The following is a 9,779-nucleotide window of genomic DNA, read 5'->3' as shown; positions in this document are numbered from 1 at the left end:
TACTGTTTATTGTGAAGTTTTAAAAACTAGCATTAAAAAGTAAAAACCAAGCGTACAACTCTGTGTGTCTTGTGTTGAAACAAACCCGCTCACTAACAGCCCAGCTTCAAAAAACACAATTCCTTCTCAGAGCAGTAGTGAAATAAAACAAAAGACAACTTTACCAAAAAAAATACAGGGAATGTTCATCTTGGAAAAAAAATGCATTTCCTACAATTAAAAAAACAAAACAATTAAAACAAAACGTAGATTAGAGCCCTATAGAATGTTGTTTTTTTTGCTGCCCTGAAGTTTTTACAAATGGACAGAAGTTGTTTTTTTCTGAAAAGGAGGGGGTGGGGTGGGGGAAGAGGGGAGAGGGCAGTCTTCTCCAAATCTTGTACCAACCAGAAAATGTTTGTTCATTCAAAAGCCGTGATTTTGTGTGGCTGATAGATCTTGTAGATATACCTTTGAAGATTTCTTGACTAGAGGGGCAAGAAGAGGAGAGATCCTACAGCCAGGCAATCCCAAGGTTTATTTGAAAAAAAAAAAAAAGAAAAAACCCAGAAGGACTGAATTGAATGTTTGTTTTCACAGGATTTAAGAGTTCACTTTTCAAATGTTGTATACCCCCCCCCTCTTCACTGGGCCTGAAAGACAAAACAGAATGAAAAAAATAAATGATTCAATTGAGCTTTGTGGTTATAAAGTGCTGTGCCCTGGTGCTCATTATTATTAGCCCTGTGATGCCTTCCTTCTGTTTACAAGAACAGCCCCAAAAAGTAAAGCAAACATTTTTAGGTCTTGTTGACAATCCATACAACGCCACGCCAAGTTACCAGCTTCTGCTGTGAGGGCGATAGAGGGGTACCATGGATGGAAATAGGATTCCCATTGCATAGAATCTTGATCCACTCCTGGTTTTGCTACAAGTTTAAGACAACTGAGCGTATTCCCACTACATTGGGACAAATCATGCTGGTATTAGAACCTGGAATGGGTGAAATGCAATATAATCTTAATACCATTCCTCGGCAGGGTCTCTGTAGGTCAGAACAGAAAATAGGAGACACTTTTTTACACAGAGAATTGTGAGGGTCTGGAATCAACTCCCCAGTAATGTTGTTGAAGCTGACACCCTGGGATCCTTCAAGAAGCTGCTTGATGAGATTTTGGGATCAATAAGCTACTAACAACCAAACGAGCAAGATGGGCCGAATGGCCTCCTCTCGTTTGTAAACTTTCTTATGTTCTTACATGCTGTGAGAGTTCGGGGTAGGGAGGTATAGGAGAGGGGGGCAGGGTCTCTGTACATGCTGTGAGAGTTAGGGGTAGGGTGGTATAGGATAGAGGGGCAGGGTCTCTGTACATGCTGTGAGAGTTAGGGGTAGGGAGGTATAGGATAGGTGGGGGGGGGTCAGGTCTCTGTACCTGCTGCCCCTGCTGCGAGGAAGGCTGCTGTTGCCCCGGCACGGGGGCCCCTGGCTGCCCGTAGTAAGCTGCCTGCTGTCTGTAGTACTCTGCCCAGGCTGCGCTGTAGTCAGTCTGACCTGCGGCTGCTTGGGGCGCTGCTGCTGCTGCTGCTGTTGCTGTGCCAGACGCTTGAGCTGGAAGCAAGACACAGAGGAAAAAAAAAACACGACAATCACACAATCAATAAAACACTTTAGTCGTGTGATATCTACAGTAGAAGGATGAAATTGTGAACAAATCAAAACCTTGCTATAGTATTTTATTTAATGTTGAACTATAAAGGATAACCTTGCATTTATGATTACATTATCTCTTTATCCATCTGCCGTAAACCACTAACTGGACAGTGTACAGTATGGGTTAAGTTAAAAACATTCAAAATACAAATGTCAATTTAAAAAGACTGATTACTACAATGAATTGTTAAGAGGAAGAATGTATTTTGGTTTGGTATGTCTGTTTCTTACTAAATAAAAACCTCAAGATGTCAGCAACTAGATTCATTTCCATTGCTTGTACCAACACTTCCATAAATGTGGTCAATACAGATCCCAGTGTAGAATATACAGTTCAGAAAGCATGTCAGGTCTTTCTGTACCCAATTCATCATATAGTGTAGCGCGCTGGGCAGAGGGCACAGTGCAGTGCGCTGGGCAGAGGGCTCAGTGCAGTCAGGTCTGTACCTAGTTTCTTGTAGTACTCCTCCCATGCCTTGGTGTAGTCTGGCTGTCCCGTGGCGCTCTGACTAACGGGTGGCTGCTCCCCAGTACCCGGGGCTCCACTGGGAGTGCCGGCAGGCTGCCCTGGCACTGGAGCGCCGCTCTGCTGGTAGTACTGGGCGTAGTAAGCAGCCCAGGCCGCGTTGGGGTCTGCTGCTGCTGCCTTACCTACAAATAAAACATCCCGTTAACTGAAGACTAGAAAGTATTTACCCACTTAAAGCAGTGGTAAAATCTACAAATGTAGAGGGGTCCTGAGGAGAAAAAAAAAAAAACACCACAATAAGCCACAACTAAATTCTCTTTACATAACCAGTCTTGAGGTCTGTGTGACACTCACATGTTTGGGTGGTGGACACACCACACTGCACCAGTACTCGTGCATGTTTAAACAGGGACACGCCCACCCATATGCTGACTGGTCAAACACTGCACTTTGTGCCTAAACCCACTGTAGTCCAATTATTTTGTTAGGCTGGTCAGGTCTTATTTAAATTTGGGGAACAAAACACTAATTAAATTTGAACAGCACATGGTCTAAAGTGACTATTGACACAACATGTTTCAAATCGCTATATAAATCAAAGTGATACTCCTTAGACACATTTTTTCAACCAAAAAGTTAATTATTATTATTATTATTTTTTTAACTATTTAGGAGGGGAACATTGCACAACCCCCCCCCCACCACCATTTTTGGTTTTGTTAAGTTAGTGACTTGAGCAATGACTTTGGTTCCAAACTTACTATAAAAAAAAAACAATGACACGCATAAAAAAAAAAAAAGTGAAAAAAATTGTATAACTGAGTACTTCAAAATACAAAAACAAAGTGCACACATTTGACCCAACAATTATAGAACAAATATAACTATGTACATGCTTTTCACAGATTTATCTGCAAGTATCCAGTGTGTGATACTTTCAAAATCACAATCTATCTGCTTACAGGTGCGCATCTCACCCTGCCTCCACGCCTGCCTCGTCGTGACCGTTTCCTTCATTTTCCTACTCTCTCGTCAGAGAAATGAATTCCTCCTTCCCTGGATTCTTCAAAATATTAATCTAAACTACTTTCATAGTCACAGACTTCTTCCTCCATCATCTCTGCAAGTTCTTCAGGCTGCCATGTCTCAGCTGTCTGCTCTCTGCCATGATGCTCTCTCCAAGTCCTGCCTCTGCGCTTCTCTGTTCAAATCGTTCCTCCAGCTTTTGAAGAGACACTCAGCTGGTTCTGCTTTCTTTCCAATCAGAAACGATTGGGGAACACCCTCGGTCAGCTTTCTCAGCTCACAGCTGACACATGACCTGTTAAACAGCTTTTATTGCGATGCCTGACCAAGTCCGACATCACACTGGAACAGGATTTTTGCGATGTTGGACCAGGTCCGACAAAGGAACGCAAAGGGTTAAGGCTTGATACTTAAGGAAAAGCAAACTAACAAAACTCAACTCTTCCTTGGAGTGGTAGCTAAGCTATAAAAATCAGTACCCTTTCTAACCGTCAGCTGGCTAATCCACTTACTGACAAATCAAGATATTGACAATAAAAAACACAGATTCAAGCTGAATGATTCAGTAACAGAGTACAGCCACACAGGGCTGTCCACAGAAACCTCCTCCCAGTAAACTACGCACAGCTGCCTCTGTTAGGTGATTACTAACAGCTTTCCCCATTTGTTGAGGATATCTGGGAAATATGAAGTCTTTTCACACTTAAATGATGGGATTTCTTCCTACAATGTCGTCAAGGTTGAAGCCATAGGGTGCAGACTCAGGGCTATGCAGGGCATTATATACTTCGATATACTACCACACCTAGCACTGGAGACACTGAGAAAGAAACCTCTAGTTCAAAAGCACAGTTTTTCAATTTCTTTTAGTAATTCTAAAACTCAGCCCTATTGAGCTTGATCAATCAAGCAGAAGCAGTGGTTATATACACTGCTGCTGGCACCTATTTGAACAAACATTGCTGTTTGAAATGTATCAGCTGCCAAAAAAAATAGGTCTCTTGAAAGAGAACGGGCAAGTGACTACTTCATACACATGGGTTTAAAAGATCAAACAAATAGTCTTTCGTTTTGAATTAGTTAGCAAACAGTAGAATTCATCCATATTACAATTAAAAATATATTTATCAGCAGCTTTTACTTCTGCTTGGTTATTTAACAGCATTACTTTAAATGTATAGCTGTTTGTTTCTATGCCCTCTCTTGCTTAGATGTTACTGCCTCCCAGAAGCAACTCAGCAGCCCTTATAAAAACAGCTTCCCCACAGTAAAAGCACAGCAACTGTTACAAAGCCCAGTGAAAGCATATGTAACCATTGAAAAGTACAGAAGTATGGTAAAATATTAAACATGGCAAACTAAGGTAAACTGTGCTAGGTGCATAGTATACCAATGGGAAAACTGCAAAAATACCATGGTAAATCTGACCACGTATGATGTACACCCTCCCATTCATACCAATCTGAGGCATTCCAGCTTCAGCTTACACGAGCTAAACAGCTTGTGTGCAGGTAAGAGACGCGCAAAATCTTGGAATGATGCAGTGGGAGTCTTACACATGTACCTGCACAGACACTCAGAATCTGAACACCAGCCCTTTCACAAAAGTCAAATAGGATAGGCTTACTAGGGTCATGGGGTCCGGGGGCCTGCCACTGCTGGTAGGTGTTGCCCCATCCCTGGGGAGGGTACTGGTGAGGGGGAGGGGGTCCTCCGCTGGTAGGGGAGAGAACAGCAGCAGAGTTACACTAAACAGCTTTCACACATTAATGCTACAATCAGCACCTGGACCCAAATCTTCCAGCAGAGCTCCAGATAAGTGGCTGACTGAGTGTTTTACGCATTAAAATATGAATTACACATTCATTTTAAATTTAATACGTGACTAACAGAGATTTTGCAAGTTTATTGTACTTTGTTAGTTCCCAGCATCTCAATAGTCAATTGTGACTCTACTGCATGCAGAAGACATGCCAGGACAGCTCACTGCAGCCTGCCTGAGAATTGCCAGAGACACCAGACTAAATTCCGGGATTTCAATAAATGCATGTAAAAGAAAAACAGTATGGCTGATGCGTGTTTGTGACGGGCGAATAAGAGACTGGATTCTTGATCCTTAGGATTTCTCAGCACTGTCTTATTTCCCCTCAGCCTAACCTACCAATTTACCCATCTGTCAATTGAATTTCTGGAAGGTAAATCTATATAATAAATACAGTAGTTCGGAAGAATCAGGATGCTTTACTGTTATAGCAAGGTGATCAATAAGGAATACAATACAGAAGCGCAAGAGTTTCGAACATTAAGACCGTGTAATTGAAAAGGGCAAACCTCTGTCTTCTGCGCGAACAGTCTATTGAGTCAAAGAATAATGTTTAACGCTACTATGAAACAAAACATGCAGCATGTGATAAATATGTGGGTGAGCAGAGAGTTTGCAAGGATGACATCCTTTACTCTCCTTTACAGTTTAAGATACAATTGATTATTGTTGAGGCGATGGGTATAGCACCTGTTCATTTGCAATCAACCCTAGCTAGAGAACTTACTTGCTGGAAATGTAGAATACCCATTGCCTCGATAGTAAATCGACTGTACGTTAAAACAAGGAGCGTATAAAAACGATTAGTCAACCCCACATTCCGTGTGCAGATGGTAATGATATGCTTCAGTTTACTGAATAGCACAAATTTACAGTCACAAATAAATGCCGATTTCATTTTAAAATTTATTGACGGTTATTGTTACCATCATTGGCATAGTTAATAAATGCATTACATTGACTGATTGAATTGAGTGTTATTGTCATTGGCAACAGGAATACATGCTAGTCTTGGGTTAATGTTTTTATATTATTGACAGAGGAAGTTAATGTTAAACGTATTAAGTTTCTAATTTATTAAAAGCTGAAATATTGAAAACGGCTGGCAACAGAAATAAATGCACTTAATTTACAATCCATGCTATTTGTGGCCCACAGTAGCCTTGCTATGCGGCTCTCTGCTCTGTAAAATTTGGGCACCCCTGCCTTATCTATGAAGATAGGTACTGCCGAACCTCAGAGCTAAACACACTGGTAATTCATGTTGTCGAGTGCGAAAAGTTTAACCAAAACATATCCAGGCTTACTGTGGGGGTGCACCAGGAGGTCCCTGGTTGTAGGGGCCAGGGTTGTAGGGGCCCATTGGACCTGAAGGGCCAGGACCACCCGGACCAGGGCCAACTGGGCACAGAGGAGCCTGGAAGACAAAACAGAACCACGGGTCGGAACCAGTGATCAGGTCAGCGAGACAGTTTAAAAACTTACATTCACTTTCAAAATGAATATAGTAAAACCTGTATAAAAACAGCAAACTATTTCAACTCTAAAGTGAACACAGTGGAAGCACTGTGCAGCTATTCTTGCAGGTACTCTGCATTCCCAGTACCTCAATCTTCTCCTCTATGAGCTGCTTGGCGTGGTCGATCTGCTGGGGGGACCCCCGGATGATGAACAGTTTGAAGTTGGGGTCCCCGTTGGGCGGGGGCTGCCTGGAGATCTCCACGAACGCCCCTGTCTCCTGGTTAATGGCTTTCACATTCTCCCCACCTGAAATTCAACAAAAGGACTGTAGGAGTACTTTTGCTGCATAATGCATTCATGAATTAGCTTACAGTAAACTGAAATTACCAAGGTGACCTGCAATGTAATATGACTCGCTGCCAATATTATATATTCAAGGAAATACCAATTGTTACAAATCTTATTTTACCCTAAACAGTAGTCAGGAAGAATATCACACACAAAAAACAACGACAACAGTTCCAGCACTAGAATTGTTTTTAATTGACAGCTAACGGTAAGCCAGATACCTTTTTATAATCTGAATTTTTGAATCTGAGTATATCCCTTCCTGCGTCAGTCTGGGTATTTGTTAAAGGGAGGTATACACCACAATCTCCAATTTTTCAGAAAGTTGATTCGTAACCAAATCAACTACGATGTCTCAGTTATGATGACATTTTAAAAAAAAGCGTAAAAGGCCAATTATATTTGATTTCTGCTGTTCTAAATTTCTTGACTGTAACTGTTCATTCAGCAGGTTTTTGTCCCCCCCACCACAACAGTCCTCGCACACGTTTGACCAGCATCACAACTGCTGCATGTAGCGTTAATGTATTCTGCCGGTAGTACAGCACTGAAGCATTTGTAGATCAGCTGACACAGGCCTCATACAGCCTCTATACATGAACCCCCAATATCTCAAGCACTTGGGTACATATTTTACGATATCACAACAAAGGGAATTATCTTTCAGTGCATATGTACAGCTATTGCGTACTACATATCTCCTTACAGTACAATAATGCGAGAATGGGCTGAATGATAATACCCCAAAATAATCTGAATATTTAATAAAGTAGCCGGTGCAAATCAAGAATTAGGCGGTCGATCGCCGGCTTAACCCGGTTAACACTTCAAACTAACTATCATACAGTAATCACCAAGCTCACAGGAAAACCTGGACTGGTCAAGCTGCTCTGCAATAGGAGTCTTACTGCCATCTCTGAAGTGGGCCACCAGAGTGCACTGGAATTCATAGGAATCTGCAGCCATTAAAGTGTAAGGAAGACTTCTTTTCATTTAGCAGTTCAAACACTAACTCAAAGATAATTCACAGCTAGAACCAAGCATTTGCACTGAATACATGCATTTGTATTTTTTCTAAAAAAACTGAAAAAACAAAAACTCTTCCCTCCCCTAGCTAAGCCCACTGAATGTGCCAACAGGAGTTGTTTTTCATCCCTGTTAAATCACCAAGTGCTGAATTGAGTAATACCAAAACTAAATTATAAGACAAATATCTTCAAAATAGGAGTTAGTAAAGGCTATCAGTTTAAAATTGATCCACTCCACCCACCCCTCCTCACCTCTGCCAATGACAAGCCCACACTTGTGGCTTGGAATGGAGAAGGTGACCTCTCCCCCAGGGGGACCCCAATTCCCTTGACTCCGTCCCCGTCCGCGTCCCCCAGGGGGCATCCCAGGACCAGGGGGGCCGGGAGGACCACTCTGCGAGAGAGAAAGATCATGACAATGATAAGGATCCAACGAGGTCTGAATTCAATAATAAACACATCGACTTAAATGTGTTAAATAAACTGTTCCTCTCTTACAGCTGCACGAGCAACTCCAATTAATAACCCACCAGACGTGGGTGAGATTTATTCATGCTGTGATGAGAACCAGTTCATTTAGAGCAGATTTAGCAGGGGGCTGTTCAAACGCCTGGTCATAACAACAATATAACTGAAGGAGAGTTCTAAAGCCCAGTACTGGGTACAGCAGCATGGCTGCTGCGAGTTTCTAACCTTGCTCAAACTTCTAGCTACTATTCATTGCAATAATAATAGACTTCATTGATGGGAGTTGTGAGCCAAGGACTGCGTTCAATAGGGAGCGCTCTCTCAAGGTGCCCCGTTACACATGTTATCAGTTATTAAACTAACTGTTAGGAGCGAGCCGTTTCACAATTGCAGGCAAGAAATCGCTGTTATTAACAGTTGCTTTAAGCAAGTTTTACATTTTTTGTAGATTACTACTACTGTATTTTTGTAATACAGGTGCCCTCCACTTCACGGACTCCAAGGGATAATGGAAAACAGTACTTTCTAACCAAAGTACGTTGTAAATACAAAGTTGAAATGCTTTATGCAACGGAAAACAAATACCTTAAATATCTACTCTTAAATGCTGGCTGTCCCTGTCAAATACATAAATCTCAACAACACACAGTTTAACTGACAAAGAACGGGAGTTTATTTTTGACAAAACACATCCCTGTGGGCAAATTTACAAATTTATATTTTCACTAAATGTAATTAAAAAGTACACATTTCAACTGTGCCAACAAAAACAGACTAAAAGTAAACAGCAACTTTTCTTGGCTGACGTCACTAATGCCACCGTGACTCGTTTACTGTCTCGGATGTACCATATCTGCGCAAAATCTCAACCTGTGGAGCACGAAAGCTGTACCTATTGAAAACCGTATATACATTATAAGCGAGTCAGTTTTAACCAAAGTAATTCCCCATTAAAGCACAACTTGTCTGGCAGTAGCCATGCCTCCTCAATACGTTGTAAAGGGAACTCTGTTCTAACAGGATCTGTTATAAGTGGAGTGCACCTGTACACTCACACTTTTGGATTAGCACCTTGAGGCATGAGTCACATTTATCAAGTTATAGCGCATGTTTCCCTTTCTAATATAATCAATCACTTAAAAAAAAAAAATTAAAACACCACTCAAAAGACAAAATGACAACAAAAATATTACTTTCACACGTTGGTCATACAAATCCATATTTGAAAAATCCATTTGCAGCCAACGTACTGATAATGCAGGTTGGCCATTTTGAAGCTCCATCGAGGCAGCTCTGAGCTCGACTCACTACTGTTCGGAAGCGCTCTCGTTTAATAGACAGTGCCACGTAACGCTCCAGAGCGCTCTGCCTATTGAACGCACCCCTGGACTGGGTGCAGCAGGGCAGTGGTTTGTGGGTTCGGTTTAGTGTCGTTGCTCTCACCCGGATACTCTGCAGCAGCTCAT

At 41.8% G+C, this 9,779-nt stretch overlaps 1 protein-coding gene across 1 annotated transcript; it reads right to left on the bottom strand.

Moving 5' to 3' along the window:
- Positions 1-331: 331 nt before the first annotated feature.
- LOC121304563 (far upstream element-binding protein 2-like) lies at positions 332-9,773 on the bottom strand. Its single transcript, XM_041235746.1, has 8 exons — positions 9,757-9,773; positions 8,098-8,239; positions 6,615-6,775; positions 6,316-6,425; positions 4,814-4,902; positions 2,139-2,342; positions 1,414-1,589; positions 332-632 (listed from the first exon to the last, which is right to left on the bottom strand). The coding sequence occupies exons 2-8, from the start codon at positions 8,207-8,209 to the stop codon at positions 624-626; spliced, it is 861 nt and encodes a 286-aa protein (XP_041091680.1). The 5' UTR covers positions 8,210-8,239; positions 9,757-9,773; the 3' UTR covers positions 332-623.
- Positions 9,774-9,779: the final 6 nt, after the last annotated feature.

The sequence above is a fragment of the Polyodon spathula genome, chromosome 38 (genome assembly GCF_017654505.1).
Source record: "Polyodon spathula isolate WHYD16114869_AA chromosome 38, ASM1765450v1, whole genome shotgun sequence".
NCBI classification, from domain to species: domain Eukaryota; kingdom Metazoa; phylum Chordata; class Actinopteri; order Acipenseriformes; family Polyodontidae; genus Polyodon; species Polyodon spathula.
This window is presented reverse-complemented; position numbering and strand designations above follow the sequence as displayed.

What these genes read in the sequence shown, in the direction of transcription:
- LOC121304563 (XM_041235746.1), bottom strand. Translation starts at nt 8,209, where the DNA reads ATGCCCCCTGGGGGACGCGGACGGGGACGGAGTCAAGGGAATTGGGGT. An exon ending in TGGGCTTGTCATTGGCAGAG is followed by an intron (nt 6,776 to 8,097) that starts GTGAGGAGGGGT and finishes GTTGAATTTCAG; the next exon opens with GTGGGGAGAATGTGAAAGCC. An exon ending in CCTCCTGGTGCACCCCCACA is followed by an intron (nt 4,903 to 6,315) that starts GTAAGCCTGGAT and finishes CTCCCCTACCAG; the next exon opens with CGGAGGACCCCCTCCCCCTC.